The following is an 18,511-nucleotide window of genomic DNA, read 5'->3' on the forward strand; positions in this document are numbered from 1 at the left end:
TTGAGGGGTTACTGAACTGTGTACTAACAGATGAGCTTGTTGAGAGTCTAGTGAATGTAGGTTGGATGTACATACAGGTGTTGGATGTTGTTGTCGTGGCAACCATCATCTCTCGTTTCTAAAGCTTATTCATTTTAAGTCTACACAAGGATCAGTTTACTTGGTAATGAGGCTACTTCAGAGAAGATAACATACCCTTCCCATGATCCTTTGCAACATGATACATCCCCTCATCTCATCAAATAATACTCCCATTACCTTGTTGGACCTTTTGTCCCCTCATCTCATCAAATGATACTCCCATTACCTTGTTGGACCTTTTGTTTTCATTTTGAGAATTAACTAGCTAAATATGGGTTGATTGCCAAGAAATAAACCGATTTTGCAAGATCGGGATGTGCTCTGTTCATTGAGGTACATTTTGCCACTATCGACCCATGTTGCGCTATAAATAGCAAATCAGTACAGCAAATGGAAATGGAAGAAATGCATTATGGGAAATGTAAGATATCTTCTCTGAGACTACTTTATTTCAGACTCAAACATGCTCATCTGTCAGGACACGGTTCTTTAACCCCAATACGCTTGTACACTCAGAAAGTGACTTTTGAGCGTATTGAGTACGAAAATCATATTCAACAAGTTGAGGTCAATTTTTGAGCTTTGATTGCTAATCTCTCCACACACCCCTGACCCCACACTTATAAGTTATCCTCATGTGTTTGACCATAGTAAGTGAAGTCAAAACCACTAACTATTAAACTCTGGCTATTGGCCTGATATAGAAGGATTTAATTTATGTTTATGAGCAAAACTATGGTACTGTTAATAAAGCCCATGTACAGAGCGTTAATTAACAGGCATTCACACAATTTCACTTGGCACAGAACCAGCTACTTGAGAGCTGCCCACAATGTGTTTGTGAACCTTGCATGCAATAATTAAAACAAATAGGCCTACAGACAAGAGAGACAACTCCCCCTCTTCTCCAGTGCAATGTAGTATAAGATTGCATACATACTGGAAAGCATGAAATGTTCACAAACACTAAAAAGTTCATGAATTTCATGACATGTCATGGGTCAAAGGTCCTGTCAAAGGTCATGTGGGGTCAAAAGGGGTTAAATTGTAAGACTGACAGACCTATTTCAATACAGGGAGGGCCAGTGGTTTGAGAACCACCTATCTCCATCACAACCTGTGATCATAATGTTCAGTTCATTTTTCCCCTTAAAATACTGTGGTAAGGGGGGATGGCTATTGTTTTCATCAGTTGTCAACTTGGTCTAAGCGAAGTGTGAGCATACTCTCCACTTGAAATCTGATGCATTGCAATGATTGATTATCAGTCTTATTTACACTTTTTGTTTGTTTTTTCTTAGCACAGCACATATGTGATGCGATCAAGCAAAATGAGTCTGATGTCGATCAAAATCAAAATTCAGCTTTCAATCTCATTAAATATGAGCCATTCTCAGAGCTCTAGTTTGCTGAAAACCCCACCATAATCAGACTTATGGTTCTCGACATGTTGCCATTTTAGTGTTGCTCAGCACAATAAAATACAAAGGAAGTTGAATACTATTATTGATTATATCTCAAAATCAATATTCCCGACATCCGACTCATTTTTCTTAGCACAGCACATATATATTTTTCTTATAGGCCTATACTCTGTTTCCCTTTGTTCCAAGAGTTAACAAATTTGTGTTCTTCCTATTTGTACATTGCAGTTATTGAAGACATTACCAGCTCTTCAGGACTCGATGGATTCTTTGCTTGCCTTTGATGTAAGTAAACAAGAACAGATTTTAAAAAAGACAGAACAAATTAAAACCTTTTATTGTATTTTATTGGACAATGCCAAATCCACAAAGCCTCTGCACACTTGTCTTTGACTACTGTGGCCACAACCAATTTTAACCAATTCAGGGATTTACTGCTTTAGAAGTGCATACCCTCAACAAACTACAATAAACCATGTCAGCCAGGTGTAGTTGATGTTAGAATATGACCTTTGCGAGGTCAACTGGCTCGTGCTTTCTTTGTTACGAACCACTGATCGAAATGATCACAACGCAAAGCCTATGGCATATCATAATTCGGAACAGGTGTATGAGCCCAGGCTTGAACCAGTAACCAATGGTTACTAACGTGCACTATGGCAGCGAATATGTCCATCAAGACATCATGTTTACCTTGTTTTTACTTGTCCTCTTCAGTCTTCATATTGTTTTTTCAGCAGCAGATGATATCAGGAATCGATAAAGGTTCCTGCAAGGCACACAGAAAACTTGTCAAAAAGGAGCCCAAATTCAGTGATAAAATTGTATTAGGGCAACACTACCAAATGAAACCTGTAATGTGTAACCCATTTTTCTTCTTTTTCCCCCCTTTGTTGCCTAGGTAACACCAAATGAATTGACCAATGGGGTAATCAACAGCGGTTTCATGTTACTGTTTAAAGATAGTATCAGGCTATTTGCCTGTTATAACGATGGCATCATCAACTTGCTCGGTAAGTTACGTACAGGCAGAAGCAGGGCTCAGAGAAGATATGTTGCCCTTCCCAGAATCCTTTGCAACAAGATGCATCACCTCATGTCATCAAATGGCACTCCTATTTATACTTTGACCAGGTTCCATTTGTTTTCTAGTTGAGAATAGACTGGTTAAACATGGGTCGATATACGATAGTCAGAAGGTAAACATATTTTGCAAGATCTGGATGTGCTCTGTTCATTGAGGTACCTTTCGTCACTATCGACCCATGTTAGTACAAAATCAGTACATAAAATTGAAATGCATTGTGGGAAGTATAAGGTATCATCTTTGAGTGGGGCCAAAGTCAATCAACAAATTGGGCTATTCCATTTAAAATCCACACTACCCCTGTGGAATATTTTGGAAATATCTTCCACAGGGGGAGTATGAATGTTAAATGGAATGAACACTTTAATAGGCAGCTCCGTTTGAATTTCATACACCCTCTGAGAGAGATTCAACCTGAATCTTCCACAGAGGGAAGGTAGATTTCAAATGGAGCTGCAAATGTGTTAATTCCATTTGAAATTCATACTCCCCCTGTGGAAGATATTACCAAAATCTTCACAGGGGTAGTGTGGATTTAAATGGAATTGCCCATTGCCTGGGAAATGGCCAATTCTGCAGGAAATTGTATAGAAATGTAATATTGTGCACGGAGGAGGAAATTTTGTGAGAAATGTGCCGAAAGTGGCAAAAGCATTATTGTTGCAATTTTGATATTTTAAGAGTTGGTTAACCCCATGGGCACTCTAAGAACCATATTGATTGGTTACAAAGCGGGCTATATCATGCATTGAGCCAATCAGAGATAAGGTTAGAATAGTCTGTAGGTGGATTAAGCTTACAATCATGCCGAGATATCAAAAAGCTCTTATTTGAATGGTGGCTACTCAGATGATTCTATCATGTAATCAACCAATCGGAGGTTCAGTGAAGAAGACGTTAGTGTCTATGAGGTTAAAAAACATCTATTTTGTTTAACCAGGGGTTTTAACAAGATCTATTTTGGATAATACAATCATATGTGACAAGCTCCTTGAAATCTACTTTCTAGATCTTTTCTTTCCATTACAACACTACAGATTATGTGTATAACTATTTATATACAATTGTGAAAATATTATTTCGCTACCATTTTCCATATCCTGTTTTTCTGGCACTTTTCAAATATTGTGTTTCAGGTTCCTGACACTTCCTTTTGTTTGTTTTTTTCTCACTCTCTCAACAGAAAAATATTTTGAAATGAACAAGAAAGAGTGCAAACAGGCATTAGATATCTATAAGAAATTCCTAATAAGGATGGAAAAAGTAGGCGAATTCTTGAAAACGGCAGAGGTAAGTGTCACCCTCCCTCTGTGCAAACGGGGATATTCCATTTCAAATCCACATTACCCCAGTAGAAGATTTTGGAAATATCTAACACAGGGGGTGTATGAATTTCAAATTCAATTAACACATTAGCAGCTCTATTTGAAACTCATCCTCCCTTTGTGGAAGATTCAGGTTGAATCTTTCTCAGAGGGTGTATGAAATTCAAATGGAGTTGCCTAATGTGCTCATTCCATTTGAAATTCGTACTCCCCCTGTGGCAGATTATTTCCAAAATCTTCCACAGGGGTAGTGTGGATTTTAAATGGAATAGCCCATTATTTCCATGGGATACTTTCTTTTCAGAATAAGCAATGAAAGTTTGAAAACCAACACTGTAATATTGGACATTTTCATGATATGCATCAGCCAGAAAGGGCTGTGACATGTTGATTATTTTAAGATAGTTTACTGAAACTGCTGCTATAGGCCTCCATAGGTCTCATTAAAATTAATAATCGAGCTATCGCTGATTCCCGTAGTATTCCTCATTCAAACCAATTCAATGCACAACCTCGGAGTTACCTGCATGACTTTGGCGGGCTATCTTGAAGCAGTCATGGTTGCACATGCAGGTACTTTTGAAAGTCCTAAACAAGGTATAGCAGTCGCTGATAGGATATGCAACTTATAGAACGCGGATAACCTCTATTATGGGAGAGGGGTGGGAAGGGAGGGGTTATGAGTCCTAACCAAGGTGTTTGAGGTCAGTCATGGGAAGCTACTGCCTCACTAGAATTACCCAGAGTGATCTCGATGTTGACAATAATGTTATTCAGTTAGTCGCTTTTACCATGGAGGGGCATGGAGCATAATCTTTGAGTTGCCACCATAGTCTACGATTGAATATTTCACATACAGTTCTGCTCAGTATATGTTTAATTGTCTGAGTGTTTCGAGTCAAAAGAGAGGGTAGATAATAGGGAAAATGAGAGAGAAACAAGACAGGTGGCTAATATCCTATGCACTTTGCAGAATTGTATTATTTGGCAAGTGTCGTGTTGTGTCGCATAGGCCCGGGGTGTATCCTTAAACAAAATTAAAACAAACATAGAATACTGTAAAAGTGGTAATTTTTGTGAGTGTAATTTTTTGCGGTTTGCCAATCTTGAACTACATTACTTGGCTTTAATTACACGCTTTTGAGTTTTCTTACATAGACCTACATATTAAAAGAACATCTACATGTTTTTATTTTTATGTAGGTGTGTTGCCCTTAAAAGCATGAAAATTAATGTACATGAAAAATTGCACTTTTACAGTAGTAGCAATTGGTTGGGGGGCGGAAATTAAAGATATTATGAAAGAAGTAAAGTGGAGACAGTATTGGTTTATATTTCAGTTGAAATCTATACACCCTCTATGGAAGATATGACCTTAATAACCCACACAGGGGGTGTAGATTTCAAATGGAATCACCCATTCAGGTATCACATTTGAAAAGCACTCCCCCTGTGTGGAAGATTAAGGTCAATGTCTCCCATAGGGGGTGTATGGATTTCAACTGGAATAGCCATTGATGCCATGCTTCTGTACTTTGGTTTTGCATTTAATGTTAACCCCATGAGAACTACCTGCCGATTGGCCAAAAAGAAGTTTTCATTATCAATTGGCCCAATCGGCAACATTGTTGGAATAATTTCACCACGCAAAAAAATTGGGGTGACTTATTTGCAAAGCTACATTCTGATTTGATTTGATTTGATTTGATTTTATTCGGTATCTCCATATTGCACATACAACAATACAAGGTAAATAGATATAAAATGCATTAAGATAAATAACATATAATACACAAAAAACAAGGCAAGGAGATATCACAGGATAGCCCTTTAAGCCCAAAGGCTTATTTCCGAAGGGGTCCTTTATACATAGAAGGGCAAAAGGCATACATACATATAAAACATACAAAGAAATATATACAAGTGAATATTAAAAGTAAAATAAAATCTTTAAACATGATTAAAATCATTAGAAACTAAATTTGGTTAAAAAGATGAGTTTTTACAGACTTTTTGAAACTTGGTTTATTAGAAATTGATTTGATTGCACTTGGTAAGCTGGCCCAATCCTGAATGGCATTATAATAAAAAGAGCCAGAAGTGATGGTAGTGGATTTTGGAACACGAAAATTTTGAGCACTGTTTCTAGTACTGTATTGGTGCACGCTTGAAACTCTGGTAAAATTTGAACTAAGATAGTCTGGGCCAACTTCATTAAAAATATCAAAAACATGGTTCAACCTGAGTTGTTTAGCCCTATTTTGTATGTTAAGGAAATTAAGATCTTTAAAATCATCTTCTGTAATATGATACATGCAATTCTTATTTAAAATAAATCTGATAACTTTGTTTTGAGCAATTTGTAGGCTTTTACTCATCTGCTTATGTGTGCCAGCATGCCAAGAAGAAATAGAGTAATCAAACAAACAAAGTACAAGAGCAGAGCATAAAATTTTCTTGATATTTTGATCAAGAAACTTTGCCTGTCTGTAAAGAAATTTGAGTCTAGAATTTACTTTTTTATGACACCAAGACCCATTTCGTCACCATTCAAGCACTGGTCAATAGTAAGGCCTAAGTATTTGACTGAGGGAGTAGCATGAATTGTTTGCCCTTCACACTCAATGGTATAATTTTGCCAATTCTTCAATTTACGTTTTGTTCCAAAAAGAATGAGTTCTGTTTTACCCATGTGGAGAGAAAGTTTGTTATCAATGAGCCATTTGTTACAGCTTTCAAGATTTTTGCTAAGCTGCTGCCCAATTTTCAACGGATCTTTATCAGAAACCAAAAGAGCGCTATCGGTGCATACTGAAGGAGCATACAATCAACACAGTTGGGCATGTCGTTCACGTAACAAAGGAACAAAATGGGACCCAAGATACTCCCCTGTGGAACTCCGCATGTTAAAGCCATAGAGTTGGAGTCTGAGCCATTAACATTAACAATCTGAGATCTGTAATTCAGATATGACTCAAACCATTTAGTGGAGTTCATTCCCAGAGCAGTAAGCTTTTGACATAAAATAGAGTGATTAACACTGTCGAATGCTTTCTGGATGTCAAGAAGCACCATTCCAGTAAACAGACCAGCACTGATTTGGTTTCTGATATGATCTTGAAGATAGATAAGACATGTGTCTGTGGAATATTTACCTCTAAAACCTGACTGAAATTTAAATAAGATGTTATTTTCCGTGAGATACCTGTTAAATTGTACAAACACTGCCTTCTCCAAAATTTTGGAGGCCACAGACAAAATACTAACAGGTCTGTAGTTGCCTACTTCCAACCTGCTCTTCTTTTTATATAATGGTTTGACCTTGGCAATTTTCATTTCACTTGGAAACACTTCAGTCCTGATAGAGAGATTAATAATAGATGTGATTGGAGTTTTAATGACTTCTGCAGCATCTTTCAGAAAACGAGCTGGCAAGCCATCTAAGCCAGTGCTTTTATCGATGTTAAGATTGGTTAGCTCATCATAGACAAAGGTCTCACTGACCTCATGGAGATCAAAGGATCCATTCCTGATATGACTGTAATAGCTTTGGAACCTGTTGGAGTTAACATCATAAAGACCACTTGGCTCAGGTAGCTCACCAACAAGTTTGGCAGCAACTCCAGTAAAGAATTTGTTGAAATGATTAGCAACTTCTTTGTTCTCAAAACACTTTTTCCCATCAATATCTAAAACCATATTGGTAGAGTCTTTTGTTTTGTTTTGGTACCCGAGCTCTTTGAGATTTTTCCAGAGCTTTTTAGAATCATTTTTATTTGCCTCAATCTTATGCAACATGTACTGTTGTTTAGCAGATCGTATCTCTCTTTGGACTTTATTACGTAACTTACAGTACTCTTTATAATACTCAGACATATGTTTGTTTTTATTAAATTTTGCAAGCAAACGGTCTCTTTCTCTGATGTTATCAATAATCTCACTTGTCATCCATGGTTCAGAGCGTTGTTTAATCCGAACTTCCCTTAGAGGAGCAACAGAGTCAAGAGTGTTCAAGAATATGTTACAAAACATGGACCAAGCTCTATCAACATCGTTACATAACAATATTTCAGACCAGTCAGATTCAGACAACTTATCAATGAAAGATTCCTTGCTGTAATTCTTTAAAGATCTTACTTTAACTCTTTTATGCTCGTTAAATGTTGGTTTGGATGACTTCCTTGTACAGTACGTGAAAAAGTGATCACTTAACCCAGTTGTTACCACACCATATTGACTGATTACATTGTCATAATTACATATAATGTGATCAAGAGCAGACTTTGTGGTAGGGGTGATTCTAGTTGGGGTATGAATAAGTTGTTTATGTCCAAACAAGTGCAACATGTTAGCATATTTGGTGTATACTCGGTCTTTACGTAAAGCACACATGTTCATATCACCCAAAATAATCACTTCAGAATCAGCAGGCAATTTTGAAAGGACATTCTCAAGATTGTTGATAAATTGTGAATGCTTTTCAGGCCTGTAACAGGAACCAACAATAAAAGGTTTGCATCTTGGTAGCAAAATCTCAGTCCAAATAGCTTCCATTTTGGGAATGTCTAAATCAGGCCTGGGATTAAATGCCAAATCAGAATGAATGTAGATGCAGGTACCGCCGCCATTTTTGTTACGGTCCTTACGGATAACAGAGAAATTAGGAATGTTGATTTCATTATCGGTGACTGAATCAAGGACATGTCTTCCATGATTGTTGATTAAAGTGAAAATATCATGTAATGGACCAATCAGAGGCAATGTTAGATCGGCAGGTAGTGCTCTGGGGGTTAAGGTATATTTTATGCTTTGGTTACGGAATCACAGCATTTTATTCCTAATAGCTCAACAACATTTTGGTTCAAATCATTTTTACAGCATGCTTGCTCTTCATCCTAATTTGTTAAATTATCATGAATTTTTACATATTTTTGGTATTAAAGGAATATCAACAACATCTTCACATTAAAAGAGTTTTGATATATCACAACTTTTGGTTAAAAATCAACATGATCATTCAGTTGTAGTATTAGCTGGGCTCACAAAACGGGCTGTTCCGTTTAAAATCCACAACCACCTATGGAAGACATGTCCTGATCTGTCACACAGAGGCGTAGATTTCAAATGGAGTCACCAATTCATGGTATAGCACCATTTGAATTCACACTCTCTGCATGGAAGATGAAGGTCATGTCTTACCAGAGGGTTTGTGTATAGCAAGTAGAAGAGCCCCATGGAGGTTGCAGGTTCGAAGCACACTTCAGATAATTCTCTCTGCTGCTTTATTGAAATCTTTCAATTTGAATTTTTCATCTTAAAAACTGAACAATGCTGATGGAATGGTATTTTTGTTTCTCACACAATTTGAGTATTTGGTTTTTCTCCTATCACCATATTTTTTTAGTTTCGGTTTATAAATGAAAATGCATTGGATATATGCCATTGGTGGAAAGTGAATGGGATTCCAATTTTAAACTGGAATGTGTACATATTGTTACTTTGTTTTTGAAGTTTGGTGAATGGCCTGAGCTTTCGATCCTAGCAGATCTTTATCTCTGCCTTTGATAAAGATTCTGCTAGGATCGAAAGCTCAGGCCATTAACCAAACAGGCTATTTTTGTAGATTAGGTGTCTTTATAGAGGTGTAATGTGTTGCACTGATTAGTGATTAATTAGTGACCAAATAAGGTGATTTATTATTCCTTATGCCATAAAAAGTAGAATGTACCTCATTTCTTAACATATATAATAACCACTTGTCTTGAATCACTGAAATTTCAGTGAAGTAATTGGATTCCTTGCCCTGTAATATACATAACTTTTGTTACCAGTGTGTAGTTATTTTTGAGAAAAATGCAAAATGAGTCACAAAATTTATCAGGGGTGTAGTACTACCGTAAGTTAATCAGATGAAAGCATTACTAATTTCTAGGATTTCATCTATAAGTAATTAGCAAGTGTCTACTATAGTATTAGTCTGCTGTCTGATGATTATGTATTTGCAAAATGTGTTGAAAGCCTAGCTATAAACCTGCACATCTATCTAGTTTATTTGTATTTTGTAATATTAGTATTTTTAATTGTTGGCACACTGCTTAATGGGCTATTTAAGTTGAAATTTATATACCCTCTAAGGAAGACATGACCTTAATCTCTCACACAGGGTGTAGATTTCAAATGGTGTCACCCATTTAGATAACCCCATTTGAAATTCACACCGTCTGTGTAGAAGATTAAGGTCATGTCTTCCATATAATAGGGGGTGTATGGATTTCAACTTAAATAGCCTAATGCTGTAACCATTCAAGGAAATTAGGCCCAAAAGGTCTGACTCAGACTAGTTTCTATGTCGCTCATGGAGGATGAAATAGTGTCATACGCCCGATAAACTGAAGTATGTGCGCAAACCTTTGTAATGCTCGAGTTTAAAGACACAAATGATCATTCAGTATTGGGCTATTGCTAATTTTGGTCTCCAAGTGTGACATATCAAAATGGCAGAATAAAGGTAATTGTTTTTAGTCACTGTCATGCATCTATTGTCTCATATAACATGGGTGAAATCATTATTGTAAGTTCAACAACGAGGCAAAGCCGAGTTGATTTACACCATAAATAGTGATGTCGCCCTTGTTATTGAGACAATAGATGCACGGCAGCGGCTGCAAACAATACCTTTATTCTCATTCTTAAACACTTCAATTCAAAGAAAAATATTGTAAGTATTACAAATTTTAATCAAATTAAATCCTAAATTTTACAAGGAATTACCTCGGGCTTAAATTCGGTTAGTCCTGCTGTTGCTATGCGCCTCGATTGGTTCAAATAGAGAGTACTTGTATCATGTCGATGCACACATGCTGAACCGTGTTGTATCGTGCCATATCACACGGATAAGAACCAGTAAGATTGCAGGCACGTTCTCAAGTGTTTAAGAGAGTCTGTTCAGTTTGTGTCCAAATTCTTTCCCTTCACCCTTGTATCCTTGTATTGCTTTTTACAAATACTACTATTTTTGTTATTTTTGGAAAATAATTTGTGAAAAGATGAAAGTCAATTTGAGTTGAGTTGTCTGGCTTGTCCCAAACTCGTCTTGAAAACATACTATAACAATGGATGTAAAAATGGATTGTATTGTGTGGCCCTGTAATTGAGTGGTTTTGTGTCAGATCTATGATCTATATCTTTGTTCTTTTTCCCCTTTTTTTGTTTAGTTGAAAGTCAACTTTGAGTTTGAATTGTAATAACCCAAGGTGTCTATTTAACCGATGTATAGGAACTATATAACCTGTTATCTGTCAATTTGAGTTGAGTTGTCTGGCTTGTCCCAAACTTGTCTTGAAAAAACATACTAGAACAATGGATGTAAAAATGTATTTATTTTATATATGTGTGCCCCTGTAATTGTATGGTTTTGTGTCCGATCTATGATCAATATCTTTTTTCTTTTTCCCCCTTTTTTTGTTTAGTTGAATGCCAACTTTGAGTTTGAATTGTAATAACCCAAGGTGTCTATTAAACCTATATAGGACCTATATAATCTGTTATCTATGGGCCTACTACTCTGCTCAAATGTGAAGTTTAAAGTAAAATTGTTTTAAGCTGAGCCGGAAGATTTAGCATGCTTATTAAAGGCAGCTCCTTTGGCTTTTATGGATTGCACGCTGTGCGTGGTGTAAAACAATCCCAGTCATGACACAGAATGGATGAGGTTTGTCAGGGCCGATATTTCATGATTTGCCGATATTTCATGATTGGCCGATATTTCATGGCTTGATACAATGAGGCAATCAGGACTCGCTACCACTTAAATGCATGCGCCGTACATGCACACAAATTGCCAAAGAATCTCTATATGGAAAGTGGAGTCTTGAATTTTGCAATGGACTGTTCCATTTGAAATCATATACCCCTGTAGTAGATGAAATTGCTAAATGTTCTACTTTGATTTCACTTGAACTATATCTTCTTTAAGGAGGGGTGGAGTTTTCAGATGGAACAGCTTCTCAGGCAAAATGTGAGGATGTTGGACATTGTTGGTAGCATTTTATTTTCGTATTGCAATGTATTGTGTGACCATAGATTAAAGAGGTGAAGATAGTGTACCAACAGGCAAATTCCCAGTGCTTTGTATGCACAGAGAATTCTTGCATATTCATGAAGGTTGATCATTCTAGCATCCGTGTTGAACAACTTACGCAAGGCATTGTGTGCCTTTGGGTTTAGGTGAAAGATATTAAGACTGCGCTTTAAAAATTGGGTTTAGGCGAAAGATATTAAGACTGTGCTTTAAAAAATTGTGAGGTAACATGCACATAGTGGGCGTAGCATTGAACGGATGATGCTGGACTTTGCCAGTTGGTGAAGCGTCTGTAGTTACCATTTGTCTATGATGTGTGTGACTGACACAGGATTTTGTGTATTTATGCGAGCGTAATAGGGACATAATTGATGTGCACAGTAAAGAAAACCAAATAATTTGTGCCTAATACAAGCTCAAAGTATGTTGTAAGGTACTGGTCAGGTCATTCAGATTTGACTTAATCAGAGGCCATACCTTTAAGCGTTTAGTAATCACTTCATACGGGTCCAAACACACATTCTATGTCAGTCCTCACTTTGTACAACTGCAATCTTCATTATGATACCGATATGCGATCCATTAGGCCCTATGTGTGTGTGTGTACTAGTAGTAACTCAACTCTCCAACACACAAATTACTAACATTTGCACTAATGTTAGCATATTGTCTACCTTTAACTTAAATTTAAGCCTTTACAGACTCGTGTTGACAGGTTACAAATTAACATAGTTTGTGCCTTAAGTGGTAGCTTGACATGAATGCATGTCATTTACCAGGCAGTCTGTGGATGTGATGGATGTGGTTTGGTAACAGGTGTTGTTGCTGCCATGTAGATGGTTTTATCCCTGTACCAATGAGCTGTGTCAGTTGAAATCCATACCCCCCTGTGGAATACATGCCTTGATCTTAAACACAGGGAGTGTGAATTTCACATGGGGTTTCCTGGATGGGTGACTCTATTTGAAATCTACACCTCCTGTGTGGGAGATTAAGGTTATGTCTGCCATAGGGAGTGTGTGGATTTCAACTGAATAGCTAGCCATTGTTCAGACGGCATGTACCTCTTACGGGATTGAACCGACAAATGTCATAAGTCACTCTGAGTTAATGAAATCCTAAGTCACTCTGAGTTAGTGAAAGTATGAAATCCTAAGTCACTCTGAGTTAATGAAATCTAAGTCATTCAGAGTTGTGTCCACACTGTGCTTTTGCCTATTGAAACCCCTGAGCTATCCCCTAGGTGACTGAAAGGTGTTTGGTGTGTAAATTTGGATTGGCATGGGGGAGGGGTAATATGCACACCCCTGCACCCCCTGGCTACATACAGCTTTACACTTGGTTAATTGCTTATCAGACCTTTTCTGTGTCTATTCAACAACATATCTGTCCACTTCTTAAAAAAAAGCATGAGGCAGCTATTTTACCTAGATGTACAAGCTGTATTTTTATGTAGGCCCTACAAGATGTAGTGTCAGGCACTGAACATTTTTCTTGTCTGGCAGTGTAAGTTGCCCATGTTTTTGGATTTTAATTGCGTGCCGATGGCATGTGACGGGAAATTAAGCCTCACTGAGTAAATTTCACAGGTTTTTGAATTATTTTTTTTTTCAAACCAGGGCAGATGTCATGATGGGGTAGTAAAAAAATGTGAGCACTGTATTTGCATGTTCCAACGCGGCAAATTTAGTATGGGTTGTTATTGTTTTTCACTGTTGATCTTCATTCATGTCGTCTTGTTCCATATTTTGACTCCAAGACATAATTTGCGTAATTTGATTGCAATTCCAGGATTGGGAAGGGGAGACATGTTTTAAGTCGAAGAGCTTTTGGCTATTCCGGTTGAAATCCATACACCCCCTGATGGAATACACAACCATACTCTCCCACACAGGAGGCGTCACCCATTCATTTGAAACACATACTCCCTGTGTGGGAGATTAAGGTCATATCTTCCCATAGAGAGTGTATTTATTTCAACTGAAATGGTTCATTTGATGAGGGTACCCATGTGTAAATTACTTTGTGTGGTGATGACAAAGGTGATAAAATGTTATTTTTTTCAAATAATACAAAAGTCTTAAAATGCCATTCTGTAACTTAAGACTGTAGCTAAAAGGTAATTAAGGAATGTAGTAAATATAGACCTATGTCAGTTAAGTTTGAAGATGTTAAATAAATCTGTTGTTTGTTGGATTATTCCATTTAAAATTCACACTCCCCCTCTGAAAGATCACAAGCAGTTGACTCGAAGACAACTTTGTCGCTATGTGGCTAGCCGCATAAAAACACTGATCACTTGCGATTTTTAAATAGAATTTGCACACTGCTAGTAAATATTCTAGTATGATATGGTCTTAATGTAAGCAATGCAATCTGATCCAATTGGACCGAAGTAGGAAATTTTGAAAATTGAGTTACTACCATTACTAACTTACTACTCAAAGCTGTTCTTCTGGGGTGAACCAAACCTGCCTGGTTATCAAAATAATCAGTAACGAGGTATGCATTCAATCAATTGGCACCTGTCAAATTCAGAGATAACCTTGTCACTGATCAATTTGATAACCAGGCAGGTTTGGTTCACCCAAGAAGAACTACTCTGGCGGGGCTTCCTCTGAAAGCTTCCTGATGTTGAAAGCTGCATGTCTCTGGCATACTTGACTTCAAAGTTATGAACTTTTTATTATCCATTTTCTTTTCTTTCTTTCTTTTAATTATTTTTCCTCCTTATCTTTGCTTATCTCAATTTCATTATTGCCAACTTCGGTCCGATTGGATCAGTTTGTGTCACATGTACATCCATATCAAAATGATGCACTTGTCGGCAGCTACACAAACTCCTGTGGCTAGTGACAGCCAAGCAAATTTGTATCCAACTAAACATTCTATTGTTGAAGGGGACAAAGCCCACCAGTAACAATGAGAGACCATTCCTAAACCATGTGACAAGGGGATAATTGATCGTCACTTGAGATGATGAGTCTGGTATTTATTCCTAACTAGATGTAAAAAGAGACACATGTAGCAGCTGGCAAGTGCACCATTTTGATATGTAAAGATGTAATTTTGTTTCACATTCTGAGGTTATGTGTATCCTTTTTATTACCATCTGCACATTCAAAAATATTTCCAAAATATGCTGGTGACATATTTCTTCTCGTAATTTATATTTAGTCATCCCATTTTGGCATCTGTAACAACATAAAAACCATCAAACTTAACTAATATAATCTTGGTTTACATACTTACTCAATTTTATTTTACTTTTTTTGTTTGTTTTTCCCCCTACCTCCAACTACTTCAGAAAGCATCTAACTCAGAGGTAAAATTTTGTGTTGAGAACATATGTAGCAAGCATTATATTTATCATTGTCATTGCCATTCAGAACACAATTAATACAATAAACCAGCCAATCTACATACAATTAAATCATTGTTAGTTATGAGTGTTACTAATTCACAAGACTTAGCATGTTGGGACTATCCAGTAACTCATTTTGATTGACTGATTTTCAGTCGTAACAAGTTTTCATTATTTTGGCATCTGCTAACTGTGGCGTGGGTGTGTTTAAAATGATAGAATGTTAAATGTGTTTCTTTGCTTCTAAACCTAAAACCCTTCCATTATCGTAATCAACAGAACCTCTACCAATGTTGCCCAAGTTATGTCTTCCATTCCTTTGATGTATTTATGGGCTAAATCCACATTCCCCCTGTAGAAGATTTTTTGGAAATATCTTGCACAGGGGGAGTAGGAATTTTAAATGGATTGAACACATAAAGGCAGTTCTATTTGAATTTCATATACCCTCTGAGAATGTTTTAACCTGAATCTTATGCACAGGGGGAGGGGGAGTTTCAAATAGAGTTGGCTAATGTGCTTATTCCATTTGAATTCATACTCCCCTGTGGAATATATTTCAAAAGTCTTCCACAAGGGGAGTGTGGTCTGAAAATGGATTAGCCTGTGGATCTCCAGAAATTGTAAGAAATATTCTGTTCAGAGGTTTTTGCTTGACAATTTTTGACCCAGTTGTTGAAAAGTGTTTTTACCTTTTTGTTAAACGCCTGCTTCCACACTAGGCATTTTTTGTTGTTGAAAAATCAAACATTGCCAAATAAATCTGAGAAGCAAATGCATGGAGTTGAGCTATTCCTGTTGAAATCCATATACCCTATGTGGAAGACATGGTCTTAATCTATTACACAGGGAGTGTGAATTTCAAATGAGGTTACCTGTATTGTGACTCCATTTGAAATTTATACCCCCTGTGTGGGAGATTAAGGTCATGTCTTCCGTAGGGGCTGTATGGATTTCAACTCGAATTAGCCCATTGTGAAAATGTTTGAAACTTATTTTTAGCTCATGGTAAAGACTGATTGTGTTGGTTAAATAAAAACATAAAAGTTACATGGTTTATTATAATAGCATATGGACATAGATGTTTAAATAATATTTATTGAAAATTTGTCTTGCATTTTGGTTCTCGCTTCACGTATAGTATGACTTGTTGTTACATACTAACATATTTCTCGTCTTTTTGTTCTCTTTTAAACACACAGCAAGTAGGCATTGACAAAGGAGAAATTCCAGATTTAGCAAAGGTAGGTAGTTTTCATGTCAAAATCTACTTCAGTGCTACTCAGCAATCATCAATTGGGCTGTTTGAGTTGAAATCCATACACCCCCTATGGAAGACATAACCTTTATCTCCCACACAGGGGGTGCAGGTTTTAAATGGAGTTGTCCGTTCAGGTGACCCCATTTGAAATTCACACTCCCTGTGTGGGAGATTAGGGTCATGTCTTCTATGAGGGGTTTTTGGATTTCAACTGGGATAGCCCATTCTGTGTGATTGAAAAATACAGTCCAACTTCTTTTATCCGGCCATGACAGGACCAAGTGTTGGCCGGATAAGTGAAAATTCTGGATATGATGTGTAAATTCTGCTTTGAATGCCCAAAGTGCTAGAATTGGGACAACAGAATACTGTATAAGTGGTAATTTTCGCGAGGGTTTTATTTTCGCGAATTTCACGATTAGAGCTCCAACCGCGAAAATAACACCTCGCGAATGTATGCAATAATGTATTACAAGTATAGGAAAGGACTGGGCAATCGCGAAGATAACATTCGCGAAAATGTGTCTCTGATTCCAAATCGCGAAAATTACCACTTATACAGGTATATTAATCACTAAACGGAAAGATGGCATTGTAAGTGCTGTACCGAAGTGATGACGTCACAGAAAACTTTTTTTTGCATTTCAGCGTTTTGAATACCATGTATCGGTGGAGCATGATGAAAACCATCCACAGTCAAATTTGGTGGGAATCGGATCATGAGGGCCCGAAATATGGCCGCATGAATACCGAATTAGCCCCATTGAATCAGTGTAAATTGGCCTGGTTCATAATTGTTTGGAACCAGGCCAATTTACACTAATTTCAATGGGGCTAATTAGGTATTCATGCGGCCATATCTCTGGCCCTCATGATCCGATTCCCACCAAATTTGGACTGTGGATGTTTTTCATCATGTTCTACTGAAATGTGGTCATGAAAATGCTGAAATGCAAAAAGAAAATTTTATGACGCCACACTTCGGTACTCTATAGATATGGCTTGTTTAAATGCTTTCAGAGCATGAAATTAAGGTGTCAAAGTATTTAAACATATATACTTTGCTATGCAGATCTCACATTCAGATAACTGAAAGATCCATATAAAGAGGTCCGGATAAGAGAGGTTGGACGGCAAGTGTTATTAAGAATATGCTTTTGATAAGAAATTTTTGTGTCCACGTTTTACAGTTTGTTAGTTTGATTCAGTTTGGTGAAATTTGTAATGAGTTGTAATGATTCATTATTTTCATTTATGTAGGGACTTTTTTTTCCAATATAGAGGGTAATTTTATTTATTTTTCAATTCAGATTTTTGTTGCTTCATTTTGCTCAAAAGTTTGCCATTATGTTACTCTGTTATACTTTCATTTGTGTCATAATTGTTTTGAAATAGATTGAATTTTAGTCTATTCCAGCTGAAATCTATACATACCCTATGGAAGACACAACCTTAATCTTCTAAGAAGGGGTAATTTTCAATTGGAATCACCCGTTCTGGTAACCCCATTTGAAGTTCACACTCCCTGTGGAAAATAAAAGGTCATGTCCTCCATAGAGGGTGTATTTCGATGGTTGAGAACCAGAAAGCCATACGTCCCAAAGGAATCCTTTGTGAGTTAAGGCTTTCTGGCTCTCAACGCTTAATTTGTAGATTTTTCATGCAACACCCTTTTAACACATGTTGAGCGGAACAAAGAAATTGCTATTTACATTTTGAAAAGGTACGGGCCAATATTTCGGGTTATTTGCCGTGATTGTCCTCTGAAATTGGCAAGTGTTTGCTATATTATGCTAAATGCCAGACTATGTATTGGCACTAGCAAATGTGCCATTTCATCAGTTGAAATCCATACACCCCCTATGGAAGACATAACCTTTTATCTCCAA

The 18,511-nt window shown here is 37.0% G+C and overlaps 1 protein-coding gene across 6 annotated transcripts in view; it reads left to right on the plus strand.

Moving 5' to 3' along the window:
* LOC140157419 (phosphatidylinositol-binding clathrin assembly protein LAP-like) overlaps nucleotides 1-18,511 on the plus strand; it is a 109,892-nt gene that overhangs the window by 55,638 nt on the left and 35,743 nt on the right. For all 6 annotated transcript variants that reach the window (XM_072180609.1, XM_072180608.1, XM_072180613.1 and 3 more), the window contains 4 exons: nucleotides 1,734-1,790; nucleotides 2,407-2,518; nucleotides 3,776-3,882; nucleotides 16,564-16,605. In XM_072180609.1, the coding sequence (XP_072036710.1) occupies nucleotides 1,734-1,790; nucleotides 2,407-2,518; nucleotides 3,776-3,882; nucleotides 16,564-16,605 (318 nt within the window). The remainder of the gene's footprint in view (nucleotides 1-1,733; nucleotides 1,791-2,406; nucleotides 2,519-3,775; nucleotides 3,883-16,563; nucleotides 16,606-18,511) is intronic.

This window comes from Amphiura filiformis, chromosome 7 (assembly GCF_039555335.1).
Source record: "Amphiura filiformis chromosome 7, Afil_fr2py, whole genome shotgun sequence".
Taxonomy (NCBI): domain Eukaryota; kingdom Metazoa; phylum Echinodermata; class Ophiuroidea; order Amphilepidida; family Amphiuridae; genus Amphiura; species Amphiura filiformis.